Source organism: Halichoeres trimaculatus, unplaced genomic scaffold (assembly GCF_033239565.1).
Source record: "Halichoeres trimaculatus isolate MK-OKI-2021-1 unplaced genomic scaffold, fHalTri1.1 fHalTri1_scaffold_3, whole genome shotgun sequence".
Classification (NCBI taxonomy): domain Eukaryota; kingdom Metazoa; phylum Chordata; class Actinopteri; order Labriformes; family Labridae; genus Halichoeres; species Halichoeres trimaculatus.
The window spans coordinates 577245-604163 of NW_027437181.1; the positions used below are offsets into that span (position 1 = coordinate 577245).

Sequence of the window (26919 nt, forward strand, 5' to 3'; positions counted from 1 at the left end):
GAGTAATTTCCTCTTGGCTGTGTCTGTGAGGGGGGATGGGTCTGTTCCTGGAGCTGCTGGAGCTCTGTTGGAGCGGGGAAATGAGTCTCTGTGTGGTATGTTACTGCCTGACAGGCTGTTCCTCCGTCTCTGATCGGGCTGTTTGTGTGTGTGGCTGTAATAATCACCTTCTCCACGCTTGTGACACAGGTAGACACCTATAAACTCACAGCGCCCTGAGGTAATCACAGCCTTTTGTTAGAGTGCTACAAAGTGATTTTAGAGGCAGTCAGCTGAGAAAATAAACTCCAACCTGTTAGTTATGACAACACTCCATCATGTTCACACAAACCAAAGAGGTTTCATCAATGTTTTAAAGTGCTCTCCTGACAAGAAACTCCTAAAGATGGCGGCTAACTTTGACGCCGTGGAGCTGCCAGGTTCTCAGATGAACCCACGAAAAGATGAAGACGAGATGTGAGAGTTCACGGCTCAGTGCCAACTCACACACCTCTGTGACACACACTCTGAGGCTGCAGGTCGGACAGAGAGCTCTGGATACGGGAGCTGAGCCCTGCTGACAGCCACACACACACACACACACACACACACACACACACACACACACACACACACACACACACGCACACACACATACACACACATACACACACACAGAGATGACTTAACCCCGCAGAAAGCTGACCAAACTCGATCCTTCACTCTGTAACAAAAGCAGCGAGCGAGGAGTGTGACTCAGAGCTCAACCTCTCCCTGACTTCCTGTCAGAGGGAACCTCCTGTCAGGTCAGCACGCCGCCACGTTCAGAGAGAGGCCAGGACTTCCTCTTAGGGCCGTCACTTTACCTTAAATAATCTTGTTTTCTCTGACTGTGTAAACAACAAAACTACCTTAAAAGAGTGGACTCTCTTCTTGTATGTCTCTCTTCCTGTTTTTGATCCATAAAACAAACAAAACAAACTGTTTTTGATTGCGTTTTTTTGGGGGCCTCCATCCTTTCTCCGTCGTCTTTTCTCACGATGGCGCCGCTCTTTCTCTCTGAACTACCGCGACACATCCTGAGTTGGAGCGTGAGCTGCCTGAACTTTTCTGACTTGCAGCATCTCTCTGTGCCTCTTCTCCTCATATCCATGTTGACCTCTCATCCAAAGAGCACACCGCTCTCGCCCACAGTAGTTAACGAGCAGGATTTTGATTGATAAGCTCTGCCAGACCCTGCCTCCTTAGACTTCACTGGCAGCGAACACGGTTATTTTAATATTGTCCAGTAAAAAAAATGTGGATTTACAAATCTTCTCTTCCTCCTGTTTTCATTTGATAAGTCAGGCTCTACAATTTTGTAATTTCTCATAATTCAAATTCTTTATCTGGGGACATTAAGCAGATATGAGATTAAAATGCGATTAATTCGATTAATTAATTACAAATCCTGTAATTAATTAATTTTTTTTAATCACCTGGTGCCACTACTTTCCTTATGTATGAACTTAATGTTTCCCAACTCCTTGGGTGATGAAGTCTTTAATGTTTACAGAGCTGCAAAAATAAGAAGTGAGTGATTGTTGATCAGGAAAAGGCTCAGAGCGGAGGTTTTCATGGAAACACTGAAAAACAATATATATATATTTTTTATAATATTGATGTTTTAAGACCTGTCACTCAGAGACCAGTGGATTTATAGCAAACCTGGCTCCTTTAAGTCCAGGAGTTTAAGACCAGGAGCTGGACTATTAGCTGCTGCAGACTTGGCCTTTGTGTGGACAAATGATGCAATTTTCGCACCTACGTCCCCTTTCCACGCTGCACACACTTGAAAATTTCTAACCAGCTGGATGGAGACGTGCAGATAAGGTGGCGGAAGAACGGGATCTCCTCGTGGTCGAAGTGCAGAAATACAGGCATCTGTATGACTCTTCACTCAGAGATCACCGTGGTAACTAAGTGGTAGATAATTTGTGAAACTGCGCCCACTCTTGGCAGAAAATTCAAATCAGTTAAAATGACCTGGAAAAATCTCTGGGACAGATTCGAAATGTCCTAAACAAAAAGTATCTCCCAAACATCGGACGTCAGAGAGACGTGCGGATCACGTCAGTATCGGGTCGGTCCATTGAAGACCATATCGTCAGAGCAAAATAGGTACAAATTTTGACGTCTTAATCTGACTTTTTTTGGACATTGTAATGATGTTTAACAATTGGACGTCATTTGAATGAGACGTTCAAAATGTATCCAAACATTTTTTATACGTTAATCTGACTCCATACGATGTCCAAAAACGACGTAATAAAACTTTCATTCTGCACCTTCAGGAGACCTGATTTGGACGTCGAAAATTACGTTAAATATACGTCATTTCAAAGTCACATTGTGCTGTGGGAGTTTCTTCAGCTCTGGCAGACGTAGGTTTGTGACACACCACCCCCTGCAGTTTGGGAATGGACACCAACAGACGCCGTACGGCGTGTTAAAAAGCATAAAGCCTCATGCTCGTTCTTTTGTGCGTCTGATTTCCACACGTAAAGTTTAACACTTTAGACACTGGTGTTTGTTTACTCTGCGTTTCCAAAATGCCACGCTGAAGAAAAGCATGGTTTTATATCCCAAAGTTCTGTTTCTACTTTGTTTTGTTCTCCTCACTTCAGCGAACTAACCAATAACTGGGGTTTATCACAGATATGATGAACTCTGCAGAGGCAGGTTGGTGAGACCTGAACAGCTGATCAAGTTAAAAAAAAAAATATTTCCAAGAAATTTCAACTCCCAAAGAAATGAGACCCTTTGGAAAAAGATGTTTTCCATTTGAACCTTGTGTACCTCTAAAATGCTGCAGACACAAGTAACCGGACAGTTAGATTTAAAAAATTGTTGATTTTTTAAAGATTTTGTCTAATTTATTCCACTCTGTTTTTATTTTATTTATCAGAGAAGAGAGCAAACAGAGCAGATCCTAATCTCTGAGTAAATGTTGGTGTTCCTGTTTTCAGGATGAAGAAAAGCTGAAGCTTTCAGGTTATGAACTTCACGAACACAATGAACACATTGTTTGTTACAGTGACGCTCAGCCCTGAACGCAGCACGCCGTCGCTCAGGTTTCTCTCCTGCTGCAAGTCTCTCTCCTGCTGCAGGTTTCTCTCCTGCTGCAGGTTTCTCTCCTGCTGCAGGTCTATCTCCTGCTGCAGGTTTCTCTCCTGCTGCAGGTTTCTCTCCTGCTGCAGGTTTCTCCCCTGCTGCAGGTCTCTCTCCTGCTGCAGGTTTCTCTCCTGCTGCAGGTCTCTCTCTCCTGCTGCAGGTTTCTCTCCTGCTGCAGGTTTCTATCCTGCTGCAGGTTTCTCTCCTGCTGCAGGTCTCTCTCCTGCTGCAGGTCTCTCTCCTGCTGCAGGTTTGTCTCCTGCTGCAGGTCTCTCTCCTGCTGCAGGTCTCTCTCCTGCTGCAGGTCTCTCTCCTGCTGCAGTTTTCTCTCATTCTGCAGGTCTCTCTCCTGCTGCAGGTTTCTCTCCTGCTGCAGTTTTCTCTCATTCTGCAGGTTTCTCTCCTGCTGCAGGTTACTCTCTCCTGCTGCATGTCTCTCTCCTGCTGCATGTCTCTCTCCTGCTGTAGGTTTCTCTCCTGCTGTAGGTTTCTCTCCTGCTGTAGGTTTCTCTCCTGCTGCAGGTTTCTCTCTCCTGCTGCATGTTTCTCTCCTGCTGCAGGTCTCTCTCCTGCTGCAGGTTTCCCTCCTGCTGCAGGTTGCTGTGAGTTCATCTCGTAGCGCTGCTGAACTCAGATACCATCTAATCTGGGTTTAGGGGCTCAGATCCAGCGCGCCTGCTGTTTGCTGTGCGCTCAGATATGACTCTGTGTGAGTTCCTGCTCCGCTCCCTGAGGAGATCTCAGGTGAGACCAGCTCTGCTCTGATTCGCTCAGGAGGAGTCTCCTCAGTCCGGTCCTGGGTCTGATTTCTGGGCTGAGATTCCTGGATCTCTGAGCGCTCAGGTGATGTAACTGGATCTGTTCCTGGTTCAGGTTTTCCCTCCAGCTGTGCTCGCTCTGTCACCTCCTGCAGGGCTCGACCCCTCAGCTGGTCCCTGACAAACCTCTGAGACGTGGACACACACACACACGCTCGTCGCTCGTCGCTCAGGTGGAATGACCTCATGCCTCAAACACGCTCTTTTCTTCTTTGTTTCTTTCTTCTCTCCTCCCTGGGACACGCTGAGCAGCTCCTCCTCTGCTCCTCCTCTGCTCCTCCTCTGCTCCTCTGGAGGAGTAATCAGGAGCAGACTGATAACACAGCTCAGGGAGTGGACTGAAACACTGTGACTTTCTAAAGGGTAAAAACTCATTCCTGAGCGTTGCTGGTGTCAGTTTTTGTCCTTTCTCCCTGATGAAAACTTGTCGTGTTTCTTTCCTTTGCTGCTGCTGCGTCTCTGCAGATTCCTGCTCTGTAACACGACCTGGAGCCAAACTGATCCAGATCCAAAAAACCATCAGCGGGGATGAATGAAAACCAGAAGGACTGGTTGATTCGACACTGTCGGAGGAACAAAGGAGTCTTTAATTTCCCTCCTGTGTTCCTGTGACCTACATGTTATTTTTGTTTCTGAGAAGCTCCTGACTTCCTGTAACGATGTGGTTTGATATGTAACATGTTACTGAAGCAGCTGCAGGTGGTTCACCTCCTGTTCTGGTTCAGGTCATGACCCTGCTCGTCCTGTCAGGGTTACATGTGAGATCTCTGTTTTAACTAACCCATCCGCTCATATCATAGATGTATGACATGTAGATGTGCTGTGGTCAGGCTCTACTCTGGAGGTAAACACAGGGAGCAGCGTGGTCCTGGACTGACCAGGTCTGCCCCTGACCCCCCTCCTTCCTGTCCCATCCCTTAAGCAGAGCTGACCATCTGTTCCAGGCGCCTGGCCCTGACACACAGCTCAAAACACACACACACACGGCTCAAAACACACACACACACACGGCTCAGAACACACACACACACACACACACACACACACACACACACACACACACACACACACAGCTCAAAACACACACACACTCTGTGGAAATCAGTCAAACAGGAAAACAAGCAGCGAGCCAAACATCTGTCACTGTTTGTGAGAGCTCAGCCTGAAACTGTCAAATCAGACGCTTCAGGTCAGAGTCAAGGTGTGTGTGTGTGTGTGTGTGTGTGTGTGTGTGTGTGTGTGTGTGTGTGTGTGTGTGTGTGTGTGTGTGTGTGTGTGTGTGTGTGTGTGTGTGTGAGGTCATAGTAAAGTTGCTGATGCGACACATGGCCTGAGAGCTTGGATCTGGGGCGACAGGAAGTGACCCGGCGTGCAGCGTGGCGGCGTTTCTCTGCTGGAGCTCGTGGTGATGATCTCACAGGCCGTCGCTGCTTCTCTTCGTTTTCACTCACAGAGTTTATCAACATTTTATAACAAAGAAAAACAGAAAGGGTTAGAGTTGACCAAAGTGTATATGACTATAGATGTACACGACATAGAAGCACCTTTAGCTTTATTTCATTTGTTTACATTCTGTTGATTTGTTTAACAGAAATGAAGTTATATATAATGCTTGAGTAAAATATAAAAGGTGTCAAATATCAGGGCAGACATGTATTTTGAAAAAGAGTAGGATCGTATTTGCTGGTGGATGCATTTGAGGTTTTTTTTTTAAATAAAGTGTAATTTCTTTACACTTGAAAAGCTTGGTTGTTTTTTAGCATCTGATAAATATTCTTTAATTTGAGAAGTTTTCTGCTGAAATTCAGAATATCATACAAAGTTAAACTGGATAGACGACAGGTATAATGAGATGATTATGTTGCAAGATGTGTCAAAAGTTTTCACAGGGTTTAAAACGACTTTGAAGTATTAACTCAAGCTTTTTACTTGAGGAGAAGTGTAAAAGTACTGGTTTAAAACTACTAAAAGTATAAAAGTAAAGTAACTTAAAGGAGGGAAAATGTCATGAAGGTCAAAAGCTCAGGCTGTGCCTCAGGAGCCTGAGTCTCTGACAAACACGTCTTCATACCATGTTACACGTGTCTGTTATATCCTTGCTGAACTGTGGGGTGATTCGTGTCAGGTGTGATGGATCGCCTACAAAACAACAGGGTGTTGAAACGGTTTGTACATCTCATCCATCCACAATCAAACTTACTCTTTCAGGATTGTGCGGTCTCTGATTTTAGCATTTCAGGTTTTCACTTTTTTTGGTGTATGTTTTTTTGAAAGATGACGAGCTGGAATAAAACAGGAGTAACCAGGTTAAATCTTGGGGAGTAGAAAGTTCAGACATTTGCCTGAAAATGTTCAGAGTAGAAGTAAAAAGTCAGCTAAAAGTAATTACTCAAGTAAAGTATAAATATCCCAAAAAAGTATTTTGACTTTGTTATTTGACACCTCCGATCATTTCTTTTTTGTCCAACATCTTTTTATTATCATTTTGGCACAGAATTACAATCCAACATCGTTAGGAAATACTGTGACATTGATGTGCTCCAAATGATCCCACATATAACCAGGAAACAACAACAAAAACAAAGCCAGAAAATAATGATAATAATGACAACGAGAATAATAACAATCATAATAGTAATAATTGTAGTTATAATAATTTAGCCTTCGAGCTAGCGAGGTAGAAAAGACAACAACTTGACGAGTGTGTTTAGACTGTGGGTAGGAGTGATCCTGAAAAGGGCAACAAGGGGCTCTGGGTCAATGACCAATCCTGCTACTTTACTTAATGTGTCAAAAACTTCTGTCCCAAATCCAGACAGCCTCGGGCAAGAGACAAACATATGGAAATAATCAGCAGGTGACTGTTCACACCTGTTGCATTCGTCTGTTCTGATAAATATTAGTCAGCTTAGCGTTGGTGAGATGATTTCTATGTAAAGTTTTCCTCTGATCATTTCTGATCCACTTTGTATAAAGACTTTTTGGCTGGTGAAGCCTTTTCTCCAGGGATGGATCCTTTCACTTCTGAAACCATACGATACTCAACAGTACCTGGCATTTGGTACCAGTACTGAACGGTACTCATTTTTGGTACTTTTTGTGTGTTTATGTGGTAAAAGATATTAGTTTGTTTAATAATAAAACCTCAAAGTTTTTCAGTTTAACATATTTATTCTTCAGTATATAAACTTGCTATGCTGCGTTCATGTCCGGTAGGAAAATCAGCTACTCTCCCTATCCCTCACAGTCACAAGGATGCGTTCAGGTACCTAAACATGGAACTGTTTGATTGTACGTGAATCAGGAGCACAGACATGATTCAGCCTGTACCTGTGAAATTACCTGGTTTGTTACACATCCGTACTTTTCTCTCAAACAAGGACAGAGAAACGAACCATCCAGATTATATCAGGATTATTTAAATGTAAAGATCGAAGATTTGACTTTATCAGCTCCAACGGTGTGTGCAGGTGATCCTTTACTTTACAAACATAACGTTAAAGAGAAATCAACATGAAAGGAAAAACTACACACTTCTTTTTCTGTTATACCAGGGGTCTGCAACTCTGGAGCCTCATGCGGCCCTTTGACTTCTTTGCTGTGGCTCCTTGAAGTTTTTTATTTTTCTTTCGGAGGGTATTGATTATTGAAGACATATTTAGGGAAAACATTTTTTTAATGTAATTGAAATATTTGCAACTTTTTAATTTAAAAAAATTGCTAATGTTTTTTTAAAAAACTAAATATATATATTTTTTTTATTTATGCAATTTTTTCACATTTTTAAAAATATTTGAACATTTTTGGCAATTTTTTAAGTTACTTTTTTGATAGAATAATTTTGAAATCTTAAAAAAAAAACGCGGTTTAATTAAAAAAAAATTGCAATTTTTCTTTTTTAATGAAATAAAAAAAGACATCACATGTGTAGTTTCATCAATTCAAAAAAACCTTCTGGATAAGAAGTTGAACGAGTTTGAGTCAGGAGTTTGATTTCAGGTTAGTTTTCTGATCAGTTCCCAGCTCACAGCTCTCTGATTGGTAGAAACGTCTCTGCGTTCGTTCACTCGTCATTTCTGCCTCTAACGACTTGGAGAAGCAACAAGTCTCAGCTCATTCCTGGTTTTTGAGAGAGGAGCTTTAACAGCAGCTCTCAGAGAGACGAGCTCCAGTAAAACCGTTACAACATCAGGTGAAATTACAGCTCATCACTGAGCGACTCCTGGAACGATGATACTCAGAGCCGCGGCTTCATCAGGGTCAGGGGGAAGGACGCACGGCGAGGTCTGCAGACAGATAAGAGCAGAAACTGTGCATTTTTAGAGTTTGATGTCAGAGATCCTCAGGTCTGACTCAGAAACGTCCCTCAGAGAAATAATAATAATCTCTCTGTGTGTGTGTGTCCTCGCTCCATGAAGTCCCTCCGCTGTATTAACGGGGAACTTGTGAATGGCGTGATTGTGTGTTCAGCGAGGCGCCGCAGCTGCTGGTGGTGCTGGGGGAGCTTATGTGTGTGTGTGTGTGTGTGTGTGTCAGAGTGTGTGTGTGTTAATGGTAATCCCGTGGATCCTGATGACTAATCCTCGTCCTGTGAGTGAGCATGTCAGGCTGCAGCAGGATCATTTGGCTCTGGAGCAGATTACGTAACAGCACATGGAGTTTTCTGTCATAATCTGCTGAATTTCATAATCTGACAGATTGCAGAGGGTAGTGTGTGTGTGTGTGTGTGTGAGTGTGTGTGTGTGTGTGTGTGTGGGGTGAGGTTAATTGAGTCGTTAGCAGACGAGGCTCTTCCTGCAGCGTGATGACAGATCTGTATCTCTGCTGCTGGAGGCGTTTGGTTTGAACGATCTGTTTTTAATCTCCTCGCTCTGTGCAGCGTGAATAATCCCGTCTCTCCTCCTCTCCTCCTCTCCTCCTCTCCTCTCCTCCTCTCCTCCTCTCCTCCTCTCCTCCTCTCCTCCTCTCCGCAGCGGGATGTCTTGACTCTGCGGCGTCTCGGGCCCAGTGAAGGACGCTCCAGTGCCGGGCCGCTGCTGATGGGACCTCCTGCTGCGCCATGAGTACCCGTGATGGCGTTGGTGGCATGGGCACCCTGGGCAGGCGGCCGCGCTACGAGAACTCCGAGTTCACCGTGCGCATCTACCCCGGCGCCCTCGCCGAGGGGACCATCTACTGCCCCATCAGCGCCCGCAAGACCACCACAGCCGCCGAGGCCATCGAGCGCGTCATCGAGCGCCTGCAGCTGGACCGCACCAGGTGCTACGTCCTGGCCGAGGTGAAGGAGTTCGGCGGCGAGGAGTGGATCCTGAACCCGTGCGACTGCCCCGTGCAGAGGATGATGCTCTGGCCTCGCGTGGCTTTAGAGCATCGCCCGCTGTCCGGCGGCGAGGATTACCGCTTCCTCCTGAGGCAGAAGAACCTGGACGGGTCCATCCACTATGGCGGCAGCCTCCAGATGTGGCTGCAGGTCACAGAGGAGCGCCGGCGCATGGTGGAGCGAGGACTCCTCCCGCAGCCCGAGTCTCAGGGCGACCACGCCGACCTCTGCCGCCTCCCGGAGCTCAACGAGCGCACGCTGCTGGACAACCTGCGCTCGCGCTTCCTCCAGGAGAAGATCTACACGTACGTGGGCAGCATCCTCATCGTCATCAACCCCTTCAAGTTCCTGCCCATCTACAACCCCAAGTACGTCAAGATGTACGACAACCACACCCTGGGGAACCTGGAGCCGCACATCTACGCCGTGGCCGACGTGGCGTACCACGCCATGCTGCAGCGGGAGAGCAACCAGTGCATCGTGATCTCAGGGGAGAGCGGCTCGGGGAAGACGCAGAGCACCAACTTCCTCATCCATCACCTGACCGCGCTCAGCCAGAAGGGCTTCGCCAGCGGGGTGGAGCAGATCATCCTGGGGGCGGGGCCAGTGCTGGAGGTGAGTGACGGCTCGCAGCGTGTGGTTACGGTTTCTGCTGAGGCTTAGAAATGTTTCAGAGACTTGTTCAGATCTCTGTTTCCTGCTGAGCTCAGAAGTCTTACCTTCACTCTAAGCGTCGTTAGCTGCGTTGGTTGTTGGTAAACGTCTCTGGATCTGACTCTGACCTGCTCTAACTTGAACTTTGACCTCTGCTGGTGTCATGAACTGATGCACAGAGCGCTCTAACGTTGTCCGTCTCTGCAGCTCTGAGCGTTAGTTACACAACAGCCCCTCAGCTGTCTCTGGGTCTTGTCCCCGTACAGAGGTTTTTCCCGCTCCGTCCAGCTGTGTGGGGATTACGCGGCACACAGAGGAGCTCAGTCTCTGCAGCTGCCGTCGCGCTGACAGTTGCAGACTCTTGTGTTTGTGATCTGGTTCCCCTCCACAGAGGAAGGACTGTGTGACGGTGGAGCCCGGTTAATGTCGCTCAGAGCCTTCCTGTCGTGTCTCTCCTTCTCTTCTTGTTGAGTCTCTGACGCGGTCACAGCAGCTCATTGTTTTCTGGTTTGTGTTCAGCATCAGCTGGTTACACAGGTTACACAACGGCCTTTGAGCGGGCGCCAGCGCTGCCGGTCAGAGCGAAACGCTGGTGGCTGCTTGTCGAGTGTCGTTCTGCTTCATAAGAGCCTGAACCACCCACCGTAGAGATTCTCCTTTGATTTTCTTTCCTTCCTCGTTCCAGTTTAACTCCTGAACATCAGAGTCACAGCCAGCAGACGTCCTGCAACACAGGGGGAATGTAGAGGTGGAAAAACACCACGTGCTGACGTTTTTCTTACACTCTGTTTGTTCATCCCTCAGACCTTATGGACTGAGGTTTCTGTGGTTTCAGAGGCAAATACTGATGACAGGTTTGTTTATGAGCAGCTTCAGCTCTCCATCACCTGGTAACCAGCTGTTTACACTTTATTTACACAGGAACAAATAGACAGGGGTGTGTAACCTTTACTTTAATAAGAGCCATTAAGCTTCAGCTCACCTGGAAAAGAGTCATTCAGGAAACAAAAAATCTACTGTATCTTTACCAAAAAAAAAAAGTGTATGAAAATTTATACAGATTTAAATTAAGTGAAAAGAAAATTTAAAATAAGATTTTTTTGTGTGTTTATGTTTATGTTACATGTGTTATGTTAGTTTTTTTTATTTTTAATAAATTTGCAAATATCTTTTTTAAATGGAAAATTTAGAATTTTATAAATGTGCAAAATTTATAAAAAAAATCATAAATTACAAACTTTTCAAAGATTTAAAAAATTTGAAAAAAATTGTTTTTCAATTTTTTTTTTTCATCAAATAAAAAAATGTGCAAAAATTGCCAAAATCTTGAAATTTGAATAAGAATTCCCCAAATTTTATTAAGTTGCCAAAAAATTCAAATAAATAAATTTCAAATTTTTGCTTAATTTTTAAAACACAAATTTAAAAAGTGCAAAAAAAATATTTTATTTTTTTCTAAAGTTTGAAGTTAAATTTTTTGGAAAAAAAATAGTAAAAAAATTTTAAAAATGCAAATTTTCAAAAACTTGAAAAAAATACAAAATCTTAAAATGGAATTTTTATTCTCAATGTGAATAAATGTTAAAAAAAAAAAAAAAGAAAAATTATAAAGCAAAAATTAGTTTAGTTTAGTTTGGTTTAGACAACTTTATTTATCCCAATGGCAGTCTGATTTTGCATTAAAAACAAAAAAAAAAAAATCTAAAAAAATTGGAAGCTTTGTTGCAAGAGTTGATTCATATTTAGCTCAACAAACTGTTAACACATATTTTAATAAAGTGTCAATGCATCAAATCATCAAAACTGTCTTTTAGAAAAATAAAAATGCTTTATTTTAATAATTTTTCTAAGCTACAAGGAGCCACTGCTTAGAAGTCCATGAGCCACAGGTTGAACACCCCTGATCCAGACTTTGATTTTTCAGTTGTGACAATACAAATGTGTCTGTGACCAAAATAAATCCAAGTGTATTAAAATTCAGCTCCTCTCCTGGAGGAAATGACACTTTTAAAACATTTATCCAGTGAAACAGCTGTTTAAAGCTTCCCTTTGTTGGTTTCTGCTGTGATTTCAGCATCAAGTTCAAAGGTAAGCAGTGAGACGACACCCTGAGCAGCTCCCACAGCCTTTTATGATCCCGCTTCAGCAAACACAGCTCTCAGGAATGCTGCGTATCTGTGTGTGTGTGTGTGTGTGTGTGTGTGTCTGGGGTTAATGTGTAAGCATATTGGGTTAATCCTCAACGCAGCAACACGAGTGAGTAGCTCTGAGTGCAGGGGAGCGGCCTTTAATTGTTTGCTCAGGGAGATACGGCGTATCTGCCGCCGCGGCCCGGTGCCAGGACTGAGGCTGTGGAGCTACTGCAGCAGCAGCAGGGAGGAGGAGGAGGAGGAGGAGGAGGAGGAGGAGGACCAGGATTAGCTCAGAGAAACACTTCATCTTCATGTCCTCATGGCTGTAGGCGCTCAGGGCGGAGGATGGAGGAGGAGACGGTGTGTAAAGAAATGAAGAAACACTTCACTCCGGGCGTGACGCTCAGCAAACAGTCAAACCGTGGTCACTGCACTGTCAATGTTTAAGGCACAGTAGCCAGAGAGGCTCAGCCTGAGTTAATGTTTCCTCATCTTAATGTAAAGAGCTCAGTTTGACCTTGAACTACACCGAGGGATGCTGGTCTTAAGATCTGGGCCTGGGCTGGCCTCATGGGCTGGCCTGGGCTGGATGAAGAAGAGCTACCAGAGCTCTGTCCTCAGTTTGTGGAGGAACTTAAAGTTTTAATATAAAGACTCTCTGAGGTTATGGAGAAGAAAGAGAAGACCGATCAAACATCCTGCTCCTCTCAGGGTTGATATTCTCAGTCCTTAAACTGTAACTTCCTCTCCTCACGTTAGCTCACTCAGCGCCAAGCGTCCAGCTGGAGACAGAAAAACATTTATACCAAACAGAAAATGTGAAAAGATAAAAGAAAACTCTCTTGACTTAAACTGATTTACTGATGCAGCCAAAAGAAAACAGATCCTCCTGAGTCCTTTCAGCTCCAGCTCTGAAAGGACTCGAATAGGAACAGATTAACATCCGATTTACAAATTAACAATAATCTGAACAGTTTAATTCATTTTAAAGTGAAAGCATGAGCTTGATTTAGTGTTAAATTTACATTTTATTGAAGATAATTGTATAAATGTGCAAGATTTAAGACATTTCAAAAAGTTGGAAACTTTTTCTTAAGATTTAAAAATTTTAATAAATTGCTTTTTCTTCCAAGATGTTGTATTAAAAAATATGCAAAATTTCCAATGATTTTGAAATAAAAAAATGCCAAATATAGTTGCCAAAAAAATAAATTAATAAATTTCAAATTTTTAATTTTTATTAAATTTGCAAACATTTTTTTTAAACATTTAAGTTGTAATGTCATGAATTGTATAAACATGCAAAATTTAAGACATTTGAAAAAATTGGGAACTTTTCAAAGATTTTAAAATTTCAAATAAATGCATTTTCTCCAAAATTTTTCATTAAAAATGTGTAAAAAAAAAATCCCCAAATTTTGAAATTAAAAGAATTGCCAAATATAGTTGCCCAAAAAAATAAAATAAATAAAATTTCAAAATTTTCCTTGATTTTCAAAACAAAAATAAGAAAATAAAAAATGCAATTCTTTAAATAAATTTGCAATTTTTATTTATTTTTTTTTTATTTAAGAAATTAAATTACTTGGAAAAACATTGACCTTCAGACAGAAACTGAACCTGAGGTTTTTGCCACAGTGTCAACAGGCAGAGGGAAGCAACAGACTGCACATGGATCGGGTTGTTCCTGGTGACACTTCTGCTTTTATTCACTGATTTTTTTGTTATGAGGTTTTAACAAATTAGATTGTTGCAACGCTCCTCGCTGACAGGAAGTGGCCTGAAGCCTGGGGCTCACAGAGGGAGGTTTTTAACTCTTTATAAAGACGATCACTGACTAAAGGTCTTTGGGAAAGAAGCCAACAGCTGCAGCAGCGGCGTGTTAACCTGTCGCTCCTCTGCTCTGATTAATCCCCGTCAGCGTGAAGAGCTGAAAACATAAAGTGTTGCTCTGCTTAGATTAACACGGTCTGCTCAGCGTGGTGGTTTCTGTCAGGTGGGGGTGGGTGGAGAAATGACAGGCGTCAGTTTGAAGGAACAAGCTTCTCTCTGTGACACCTGTGGACTTTGATTGACCCCTGAGGATGAAGAATGATGAAGAATGATGAAGAATGATGAAGACTGATGAAGAATGATGAAGAATGATGAAGAATGCAGGAGAGGTGGATTCAGAAAGGCTTCCCCTCCTGTTGGTCCAGAGCTTATCTGCTGTCCCTCATTCCTCTCGCTGTTTACCTTCCTGTGTCAGATATGACTGAACGTTGACATGAAGCAATACATTCCTGTGACTGAGTGACTGCATACCTGCACGCCGCGGCGGCTTGTTTTCCACTCAGACATGAAAAACAGTCGACGTGCTGCTCCAGGAAGTTTCTTTACTATCAGCTGGGTCGTACTTTGATAAACCTGCTGCAGAAACAGACGCAGGGCGCTGAGCGTGGGGCGCTGAGCGTGGGGCGCTGAGCGTGGGGCGCTGAGCGTGGGGCGCTGAGCGAGAGGCGCTGAGCGTGGGGCGCTGGGCGCTGAGCGTGTGACAGACGGCTCTGAGGGAAAGCTGTTTCTGCTGTGTTATTATCACAGCCTGTTTGTTGGCTGTTTCTCTGCCTGATCTCCATTTGTTCAGCAGTAGTCATCAGTAATGACGGGTTGGTGCAGAGAGCTGTGCTGAGTTTGCTTACATAACACCTTCATCTTCTGGTCTCACTGGTCTCTGTCATCTACACAGGCTGGATCAAAGCGGTTTGATGAAACACTGATCCTGGATGTTTTAAAGGTGTTAGTGTTTGGTTTTAGTCTTTTTCATTCAAGATAATCATCATTTAGTGTTTAACTGTCACCAACACGCTGAATCCAGATCTCAGCCTGCCCAGCTCCTGGGTTTTTAGGAGGAGACCAGACATTGAAGAGAGACTGTAAGCACAAGGAGGTCAGAGAGGGTGTTGGTGGGAACAGCTTTGGAAAATAAAAATTTAAAAAAAGGCAGATATTTATTTGTCGCTTGCATTGAGGAAGCTGTATAATTATTATTATTATTTTTATTTTTATTATTACTATTATTACAGTTATTATTATTATTATTATTATTATTATTATTGCTATTATAACCGTTATTATTATTATTATTATTATTATTATTATTATTGTTACTATTTTTATTTAATTATTAAATCTTTACTATTTTTATTTTTTTTATTATTAGTATTATTTTATCCTTTTAGTTAAATTATTATTTCTATTATTATTATTTTTATTATTATTAAGTCCTTATTAATTTTATTTATCAATTAATATATTTTTATTTTTAAATCTTTATTTTTTTTATTTAACAGTTATTTTATTTTATTTTTAAATCTTTATTATTTTTATTTATCAATTTTTTTCATTTTTATTTATTTGTTTATTTTTCTACCTTGTAAGAATCTCCTCTTCTTGTGGTTGTATATGTTGCCACAATTTTGATTATAAATTTTATATGTTTGCCAAACTTTAAGTAATTCCCGGTTAAGTTTTGATTACAGTCTCTTAACTGTTTTTTGTTAATCTGTTATTAACAGATCTGCAAATTTAGATGGGAAAAGCAGAAAGAAATGTTTAAAAAATAAAAAAAAAGTACAGCCAGATATTTATTTGTCTTTGTGGCTTACTTTGAGAAAGCTGTATTATTAATATAATTTATTATTATTATTTATTATTTTTTATAATTAATTAATTTGTTTATTTATTTTTATTTTAGTATTTAAATATAGTATTGATATTTTTATTTATTTATTTTTCCACCTTGTAAGTATCTCCTCTTTATCTGGTTGTATATGTTACCATGAATTTTATTATAAATACTATCTGTTTGTCAAACTTTAAGTAATTCCTGGTTAAGTTATGATTACAGTCTCTTAACTGTTATTTCTAACCTGTTATTAACAGATCTGTAAATATAAATGAGAAAAGCAGAAAAATAAAGTTCAAAAATAAAAATAGATAAATACAGCCACATATGGCTAAATCATGATGCTAATTGTCACTGAGATTTGTCACAGTGAAAATTCACATTTGCTGGAATAAACCTGGAAATCATCAGAAATAAAAACTTGAGAAAAGTTCAGAAAAGTTTGAATAAAGTAAGGAAGCGAGGTGAATTTGATGCAGCACGTCTGGACCTTTGTGACCTGGTTGGAACGAATGACAACAGCAAATTTCTTTATTTCCATGTCTCTGCAGAGGAAAAGGGTGTCTGTAAAAATCGGCTTGTTTTGTATCTGTAAACACACAGTTACTGACACATTTTAACCAAAGGATTGGAGGAATGTCTCTTTTTATTCTCTGTCAGGTTGCCGGTTGACTTCCTGGTTGTTTTGGTGACATATGATCAGTTTAGATCCAGCAGAAGATGAAGATGTTTCTGATGTTAGCAGCCACCTGGTTGGGTTTCACTGTCGCAGTGACAGCTCGATGTGAGCTCAGCTGTTTTCTCTGCTCCCCTCTGGGTCAGGAGGAGGAGGAGGAGGAGGAGGAGGAGGAGGAGGAGGAGGAGGAGTGTAGTGTTACCTCAGGCTGCTGGCTCTGACCTGGCAGCACCAGGATCTGCAGTCTGAGCCCAGGGAGCGGTGTCACAGGGCGTCAGAGCAGGTGCTGAGCTAACGATGTGAGTTAGTGAGGTGATTCAGGGCCACTGAGGAAAATCTGAGCTGCAGGATGCTGCTCCTCCTGCTGCTGCTGCTGCTGCTGCTGCTGCTGCTCCTCCTGCTGCTGCTCCTCCTGCTGCTGCTGCTGAGTCAGGTTTAAAGGCTACATCAGACACGCTGTTGGTGTCAGGGACTGTTACAGCCCCTCAGACCTCGCTGTCAGGGGCGTATTTAGTGGTTTGGGGCCCAAGGCAAACCCAGTCCATGGGGCCCTCCATGTCCTTGTAACTCCTCTTCCTCAGAGCTAGACTGGCCTTCCCTGGGTCCACTGTCTCTTTCCCAGAATCAAGGCATGACACAGTGCTAATCTTGTTCATGCTAACTTAACACAACTAAATGCATTTCCTCAAGTTCTGTACTTTAGTTTGATTTAGAAAAAAGTGAATCCATCATTTAGTCCACTTTGTCCTGGATTTGAAATCTTTTATGGTCCATTGAAGCTTATTTGTCCCACAGTGGGGAATTTACAGAGTAACAGGAACAAACAAGAAAGGATGAAGTGAAAAACATTACAATAGGTAACTATTGAAAAAATAATTTAGTAAAGAAAAAATATGTAAATATCAAGCACAACATCAAACTGGAAAAAAATCTACTGAAAGAGGTGATATTTACAGTTACCATACTTTTTGGTACTATTATTTTAAAGTGAATGTATTTTTATTTGACCCCCTGTCCAGTGAGTTATGTTTCCAAAAAAGAGATTTTGTACAATAATGTTTATCACCAACTCCAAAAGTTTGATTTAGAGAAAATGATCCTGTTTCCTGGGCTAGATAAAGTCCTTAAAATCCTAAAAGTCTGATATGTTTATCTCAGATCTCAGAGCAACATTGGTTTTATTTCACACTTGGTTGAAAATAAGAAAAAAAATGGTAAAAAGTGTTTTTACCACTTTCTTCCTGAATCAAATGTTCAGATGTGTTGTAACATGGAATAGCCCATTGAATAAGAAGGGAGGGGGAGGAGCCAAAACCATCATCACAGATTAAGACTTTGATGGATTTTGAAGCATGTGAAGTAAGATTTAGAAAAAAGAAATGCTTTCAATTGAAGAGAACTTCATAAATCAGTTTTTAAGAGATGCTTTGGGGGCCCCTGGGAATCTTGGGGCCCCAGGCAACTGCCTGTGTTTGCCTCATTGTAGCTACGCCCCTGCTCGCTGTCCCGGTGATATTTCACAATATCTGACTGTAAGATTTCACAATAAAACTTCAGTATTATAACTTCACAGGCTTAAACTCCAATGTTCACATTTTAATTCTGTAAATTTACTGTGAAATCGACATTTTACTGTTTTTTTTCCTGTAGACATTAACCCTGTTGTAATGTTAACACCAAACAATGGAGAAGAGCAAAGTTAAATATTTACTGTAAATTCTTGTTGATAAAAGTTGAGGTTAAATAACTGTAAAATATTAACTGTGATTAATTGTGAAATTTCTTTAAAAGTTATTCAAATAGGAACGACTACCTCACTGTAAATTTACAGCATAAAAAAAAAAAAAAGTAGCTGTGAACACACACCAACCCCCTCACACACACACACTGCACTCAGTCCCAGTTAAGACTGAGCAGGATTAGTCTGAGTTCAGGGACCCCCTAAACCCGCCTCAGAGCCGTGTTTTCCTCGAGAAGGTCCGAGGTGAAGAGGGTCCAGATCCTCACGTGAGCTTTCCTGCTCTTTACTCCGAGCACACGCGTGATTCGTGTTTCCAAACACACAGGAGCAGGTTACACCAACACTTAATCACAGAGGTGTTTGAGTAACAACCTGAGGGTGAGGAGTGAAGCTGCGTTGGCCTCCTCCTCCTCTCCTCCTCTCCTCCTCTCCTCCTCTCCTCTCCTGGCCCTGGAATGAGGATTATGTAATATGAAGCCATATGTTCAGAGCTGTTTGCTTTGGGTCGGCCCAGATGATCCGGGGAGGGCTGATCCGTCACGAAACGCTCTAAATTTAACCCCCAGTGTTTACATCCTCATTATGCTCTGCTTCATGTTGGAGCTGTCACAGGAAACGCTCGGGTCTCACTCCTCCTCAGGCTGTGGTTCATCGTTTTTAACCAGTGATCAGACCAAAATAATTCATGTTTTATGTGTTTTTTTCTGAGTGAGTCACAGCACACGTTTATAAAGTGATGAAAACAGCAGCCAGAGACGGATAAACTTGTTGTTTTTGCTGCCAAACACTGAAACTCCTCTGATTGTGCCTCGTAGGAGTTTTTATTTTTACACCCAGCCAGGGTTTGTCTGGATGAAGTGGGTCAGATGTTTTTGTTCTCCTGAGCAGAGATAATATCTGACTTTATGATTCTACCTTTGATTACACCTGAGGCTGTAAAATAATAGAGCTAGATCAAGATAGATCAGCCGTCACGAGGCTCCTTCCTGACTTTATCTGCTGGATCTTTCTCTGCTGCCTCCGGCCTGAAAACCTGAGATCAGTCAGAGCGATAAAAGCTTAAAGGAGGAAGTGAAAACCTCGATCAGGAGAGCGCTGGTGGATCTGAGGTCACAGGAAACTGTGTTTGTAGCTTTATACAGGCTAAGGTCTGAGCTCAAGCCTCACATCCTTTGTTCTCTTCTCTGTTATCAGCTCTGACGTTGTTTCAGTGAAATCCTAAATTCTATTTATTATTATTATTTTTTTAATTATTTTTTTATTTTAATAATTATTATTTTTATTATTATTTTTAACTGTAAAAATAATTTAGTTGTCATTATTACTGCTGTTTTTATTATTGACATTATTATTATTTATTATTATTATTATTATTATTATTATTATTATTATTATTATTATTATTATTATTATTATTATTATCATTATTATTATTATTATAACGATTATTATTATTATTTTCAATATTAGTATAATAATTATTTTATTATTATTATTATTTTATTGTTTTATTGTTATCATTATTGTTTTTAACATTTTTTTATTGTAATTGTCATCATTGTTATCATTTTTATTATTATTATTATTATTATTGTTGTTGTTATCATTATTATTATCAATATTATTATTATAATTATTATTTATTTATTTTATTATTATGATTATCATTATTGTTTTTCATTATTATTATTATTATTATTATTATTATTATTATTATTATTATTACTATTATTATTATTATTATTATTATTATTATGTATTATTATTATTTTTTTTATTATTATTATCATTATTGTTTTTCATCATTATTATTATTGATGTCTAAATGTTTCACCCTCAGAGCCAAACGCAGCAGGCTCAAACACTGAGCGGATGAAGGTTTTTATGTGTAGGAGACAAACACATATTTAATTCAGTGAGCTCTCTGTAATAAGGAATAAACACATTTATCTTCAGAGCGCCTGATGAGTCAGTGCGGTCACACTTTAATATGTTTTCTCAGTCTGTTTGCTCAGATTTACATATGAAATGTAGATTTTCTATAAGGGAAGCTGTGGGACGATGAGGCTGGAGCAGAAATAGAAGTAAAATGTGAGGACGAATGATGATTTTTTTTTTTAGATCAGAAACCTTTCCAAAATGACCTTAAATTGGGTTTTCTGTTTCATAAATGTCTTTTCTTTGTGTTGATAAAACAGACAAAAGCAGATATTCAAGAAAGTATAATAATTAAAGAGGGTGCGTTGTGTTTCTTCAGTCTTTATTTTTGCCGTTTTACATGATTTAAAGCAGAAAGGAATCAATGTTTTTCTTACGCTGGTGTTTCAGAAGCTGAATTAAGTTTTTTTGCACAGTACACCTGCACACTGAAGGAATCAGACTTGGTGTATTATTAGTTACAGTTAATTAAAAAACTTCGGTCAAACTTTTTTCAGTGCTTCTTTTAGAGCTGCTGTCTCTTTAAGGCCCCTGCTCCAAAGAAACCCCTTCCTCTGATTGGCCAGCACTCTGAAGGCCTGTTGGGGGCGGAGCCATGGGCAGACCTTGGTGTTTGAGGCCCCCCCTCCAGTGTGTAATGAGCCAGTTAGGAGATCCTTATGCACAGTTTACAGATTCAGGGATTTCTACGACTGATGAACACAGAGTGGTTTTAAAATCTGCTCATTCAGTCTGAACATACAGTATTTTACTTTAAATCCATTTTTGAGGTATGGAGAAGAAGAACACCTCCTCTTTAATGTCACAGAAACTAAAAATCAAGACTTTGTTTTTGAGTAAATCACACATGACTTTGATCATTTCTTCCTGGTCCTCTCAGCCTCTGTCAGGTTAAAGTGGAGACTTTAATCCACTGCAGCTGGAGACACTGATGTTAAAATCTAACCTCAGTCTGGATCCTGTTGGATTGAACAGGAGAAAGTCTCTGACTGCGGACTCCAGCTGTTTCTCTGTGCAGCTCCTCTCTCAGGAGCAGCTGGAGGTCAGAGGTCAGAGGTCACAGAGAGGTTTGGTGGAGCTGAAAGCGCGGTTAGTTTACAAAGACTTTAAGGAATAACTGATGATCCAGAAAAGTTTGATATAAATCTGGATCTTTCCTCCCCTCTTCTTCTTCTTCCTCTCTGAAGTAAAACACTCAGTGAACCCTCGGCCTCCTCCTCTCCTGTCGCTGTGACTTTGTGACTTTGTGAATTTGCAGCTGTCCACATGTTTTTCCCGGTCGTCCTCCCTCTGAAACTCTGCTCTGGATCTGTGAGGGAGCGGATGATGAGGATGTTGGGGACTTGTTTTATAAAGCTCTGTGTTGACGTTGGGATGTTTTCCTCTCAGCTCTCCTCGTGTTGGAGCAGAAATAAGCAGATGATGGAAACGTGTTTGAACTCCTGGAGCTGATGATCAGAGCAGACAGACCCTGGATCAGAGAGCACCTGTTCCTCCTCTGGTCTCTAAAATCTGTTACATAAAAACTGGAAGCTCCTCGCTGCAGTTACATAACCCCAGCAGGTGACCTCTCCTCTGCGTGCGTGTGTGTGTGTGTGCGTGTGTGTGTGTGTGTGGTCATCCTCTGCTCCTCATATCGTCCAGATGTGGTGCAGAGTAACCACGTGGAGGAATCACACACATCTGGAGAGGAGCAGATACGTGAGGAGGACAGTTTCTAGCGTCCTCTGACCGTTTCTCTCCTTGTTTGTTCGACTCTGAGTTTTCCTCAGCAGCTGCTCGTCTCCTGGGCTCGCTCAGGGCGCGGACATGAAAGCTCAGCGGTGATAAGATACGACTTTAGTCCCTCTGATATGTTATCGCTGCAGGAAATGAAAAACAATCATACAGCTGTTATCCTGCTCAGCTCGGCCTGCAGCCTCAGCGCTGGTTTGTCTTTTCTCTGACGAGTAAAGATAAAGTTTATCCCTTTGAGTAAAAACTGACAGAGACTCATTCACTTCCAGGGAAACAGCACGTTTACAGGTGAGGAGTTTCTCAGGCTCTTTCCTCTTTCAGGGAAAATGAACTGAGCTCTAATGTACGGAAGCCTATTGCATTCACTTGAAGAAAAAAAAAACTCTGGTTTTTCAGAGTAATTTATTCTCCGGTTTGTTTTTGAGGGTTATTAATCTTGTTTTTTTTAATTAATATTTTTTATTGGTTTGTTTTTTGTAATAATTATTTCCGTTTTGGTGAGTAATTTTTTGTGATAATTAATTTTGTTTTTCTGATTGATATTTTTTTTTATTGTTTTGTTTTTTTGTTAAAATTCTTTCTGTTTTTATGAGTAAAATTTTGAGGTTATTCATTTTGTTTTTCTGATCAATATTTTTTTTTTGGTTTGTTTTTGTTATTATTTCTGTTTTTTTTAGTATTTTTTTGTGGTAATTAATTGTGTTTTTCTGATTTATATTTTTTTATTGTTTTGTTTTTGTTATTATTTCTGTTGTTTTTAGTAATTTTTTTATGGTGATTAATTTTGTTTTTCTGATTAATATTTTTTTGTTGGTTTGTTTTTCGATATAATTATGTCTTTTTTAAGAGTAATATTTTTGTGGTGATTAATTTTGTTTTTATGATTAATATTTTTTTTATTGGTTTGTTTTTGTTATAATTATTTCTGTTTTTATGAGTGGTTCTTTTGCGGTAATTAATTTTGTTTTTCTGATTAATTTTTTTTATTGTTTTGTTTTTGTTATAATTATTTCTGTTTTTATGAGTAGTTCTTTTGTGGTAATTAATTTTGATTGTCTGATTTTTTTTTTTGTTTGTTTTTTTTCTGCAGGTTGGTCTTTTAAAACTGCTGTTACTTTTTGTGGGAATGGGAATTAACCTGCCTTTAGTTTGATTTATTCTTTCAAACATTATTCTTTCTCAGTTTACCTCATTCATGTTAAAATACAAACTACAGCTGTCAAAGATCGGTTTCTAACAACAGCTTAAAGTCGTGATAAGGTCTTAAGACTTTTTGAAAGGTTCTTAAAAAGTTTTAAAAGGGTGTTGAAGTTAACCTCAGGATTTCAGCAGATACCCTGGTCAGAGGTTTGATCTGAAACCTGGAAACTGAGCTCAGAGATCATCTCAGGGTCTGAGGGGGACTCTGCTGAAAGGGGGGTCAGCAGAGACCCTGGTCTCAGTGAGATCTCAGCTCCTCTTGACGCGCTCTGAGCTCAGACTCTGGACAAGCTCGAGAAGTTGGACCCACTAATTGGATTGACCTCCTTTTCCAGCCCACGTGGTTTTAGCTTTAGCTTTAGCTTTAGCCTGTTGATGTGCTCTAAGCCCCTCCCCTCACCTGCCTCCATTGTCCAGCTCGCTGTTAGCTTAGCCGCGGTGAGCTAATGCTGACATGTGGCCTACATATGGGCGTGCTGCTGACGGGACCACCTGTTCTGACTTTACTCCAACACCGACGCAGATTTACTGACCTGAGCTGGGCGGTGGCTAATGATAGAGAGGTCACACACACACACACACACACACACACACACACACACACACACACACACACACACACACACACACACACACACACACACACGGACACACGGACACACACACACACGTTGATCTGTCAGCTGGAGTTAAAGGTTCACCACCTGAGCTGACGCAGTTTCTCCGTCACAGCGTGAGGAGATTTACTCTGACTGATATCAGGAGACAAACAGTCAAATAAAACGAGCTTTATCATCTGGAAATGATGAATAAATAAATCTTTTGTGATAAGGAATCAAGTGTTGGTGACTTAAATCAATAAGATTGTTCATCATCATGGGGAAACTGAGTCTGTTTCTACACACAGTGGCCCTCATTTATCAACCCTGCGTGGGACTTGGAGCAGATCATGGTGTAAAAATCAGTTTACAGCAACGCTCGCGTGTGATTTATGAAACGTGTGTACCAGGACCAATAACTGTGCACGCCAGATCAGTTGTTGATAAATGTGGCAGCTGAAAACAATCGTAATTTACATACCACGCCCCTAGATATCCAAGGTTCAGCTGGACGAACCCACGGAGTTTACGACGTGGAAAAAGGGAACTTCTCCAGGCCGGTGATCAACAACGCCATGGCAACAGAGGTAGAGAGGAAATGACGCCGCGTTGTTTGGCAGTCGGAAAAGTAATTTTTTTTTTTTCCCGTTTTTCGGAATAATTTATTCCTGAAGTATCGAGATACTTAGAAATCCCGTGCGAACCTCAACCTGCTGTTTTTCGTGGTAATTTTTTCCCCCTGTTTTTAGGCACATTTATGCCTTATCCTTAACTTTCTACCGCCTTTCCAATGTAGAAGAAATGCATTTTTATAATGCCACATCTTCATCTGTTCCTTATTATTACATTGAACAATAGGCTCATATAAGAATATAAGGATAAAGTCGAAAACATAACAAGGGTATCATACCCTGTGTGTGGCTAATACCTTACCTTTATTGACCCGGTACAGACCGGTAGAAAGTTAAGGATAAGACATATATGTGCTGAACAGGATCTCTGATCCGTGCGGGACACAGGAGCCACCACACATCCACGGGAGTCGTCTGCAGGTTGGAGGTTCTCACGGGATTTCGAAATAGCTCCATACTTCAGGAATAAATTACTCATAAAAACAGGAATAAATATAACAAAAAAAAAAAGCAATAAAAAAATATTAATTAGAAAAACAAAATTAATTTCCGCAAAAAATTACTCATAAATACAGAAATAATTATAACAAAAAACAAACCAATAAAAAATATTAATCAGAAAACTAAAATTAATTACCACAAAAAATTACTCATAAAAACAGAAATAAATTTAACAAAAAAAGCAAACCAATTAAAAAAATATAAATAAGAAAAACAAAATTAATTACCACAGAAAAATTACTCATAAAAACAGAAATTATTATTATAAAAAACAAACCAATATAATAATAATAACAAAAAACAAACCAACAAAAAAAAAATTATCAGAAAAACAAAATTAATTACCACAAAAATTACTCATAGAAAACAGAAATAAATATAACAAAAAACAATTTATCTATCTATATATCTATCTATCTAAGGTAATGACGGATAAAACCTGTGGTTATAAGTGGTTTAAAACAAACCAAAAGAGGCTGAAATTTAAATATTTTCTGATTGGATTCAGATTTATTGAGGAGTAAGTGATGTTTTCTACTAGGGTCAGTGTCTGTCTCTGAGTCCCAGGTGTTTCTTCATCGTCTCCCTCCTCCTCCTCCTCCTCACTGAGCAGATAAATAAATGGATGATCTCCAAAGTGAGTTCACGAGCCGCTGAAAGTCAAACAGAGCTGACAGTGTCGGGTACACACATCAGATTTATTTATAGCAGCTTTCTATAACTCAAGCAGATATTTACAAACGCACCCTGACGAGCCAAGAGCTTCACGCCGGGTTGTTCGCTCTGCGTCTGATGGATCTGAGCGCAGGGCAGGGTCACGCAGAGGATAAGAGGAGGAATGCTAACAGACCTGTTCTTCTTTCTAACCTCCTTCAGCTGCTGAATAAAAACTCATTAACATCAGAAACAGAATCCAAACAGGCGGTAGAGTATCCTCTGAAGAGAGAAAAGGAAACCTGAGCCGACTTCCTGCTGAACGTGTTCCTCTTCCCGTCTTGTTTTTCTCTGCTTGTGCTGCATTTACCCGCTCCAGCCTGCGCTAACCTGAGGAGGTGGGAATGATAATTATTAAAACCCTGTGCTGTGAGACTCACAGGTTTCTGTTTCTCCTCCTGGTGTCTGTGGCTCAGTCTGTGGCTCAGTCTGTGTCAGGACGCTGAGTCCAGTCCCCCTGAAGGACAAAGAGGCCGCGTTTCAGTCTGTAACCAACAGGTTTCTGTCTCCTTCACTTTATCTCTAAAAACAGAGACGTGCAGAAACATGAAGCTCAGTGTCAGACGGTCTTATCCTCTGTTAGAGTGAGGAAAGAAGTTTCTGGAAACTTCCTGTGAGAGGATTACAGATGAGTCCTTCAGATACAGATCCTCCAACACTTTCCAGTTCTTCCTCTTTCCAGGAATCCTCATCACTGGGATCTGGATGTAGCTTCATGTTTTCCACGACAACACGCTCCCTCCCCTTCCTCCCCTTCCTCCTCTTCCTCCTCTTCCTCCTCCTCCCCCTCGCTGTTACATTCCTCCTCACTGTATGGCGTCCAGATTTAGGGAGCTGCTGCATTTCCTCTCTTCCTGCTAAAGTCTGCTCTGCTCTGCGTCTCATGGAGAGCAGCGAGCAGGATGTCAAAGCTGAGATACTGTTAGAAAAATATCAGAATATTGGAAAAAAGTGAGAATAAAATGGGAACAAAGTTATCAAACAAAAACCCAAGTTATAAGAGAAAGAAGAAAAGTCAGGATGTTGTGGTGAAATGTTGTTGTGCTAACGAACAGGATAAAAACAGTGTGATGCAGAAGAAGTCAGAATGTTGCAGAAATAAGTTGGAATAAATGAGAATAAAACCAAAACTTTTGACAAAAAAAAAAAAAACAAAACTGTTTTTGCTCCGTCCAGGAGTTCTCTGATTTTCCCCTGATGATGATCCTCTCTTCGCTAATGTTGGGCTAAAAAATTGATGTCGGTCATTGTGTCAGTTTGTTGTTGTAGACGAGCTAAATACTGAAAAAACATGGATGTCAGTTCACTCAGCTCGAAGTGAGGTTTCCACAAAAACTGCTCCCCCTGGTGGCTGGCTGCAGTATAGGTTAAAAATCCATCTCCCCAGTCATTCCAGATGGGCTGTGGTCAAACTTTAAAACATTAATACACCTGGTAGAAATGTTTCTCACGTCTGATTGT

At 40.8% G+C, this 26919-nt stretch overlaps 1 protein-coding gene across 7 annotated transcripts in view; it reads left to right on the forward strand.

Moving 5' to 3' along the window:
* The window catches only part of myo9aa (myosin IXAa), a 145963-nt gene that overhangs the window by 27060 nt on the left and 91984 nt on the right, over window positions 1–26919 (forward strand). For all 7 annotated transcript variants that reach the window (XM_074665794.1, XM_074665798.1, XM_074665796.1 and 4 more), the window contains exon 2: window positions 8924–9885. In XM_074665794.1, the coding sequence (XP_074521895.1) occupies window positions 9010–9885 (876 nt within the window). In that variant the 5' untranslated portion in view covers window positions 8924–9009. The remainder of the gene's footprint in view (window positions 1–8923; window positions 9886–26919) is intronic.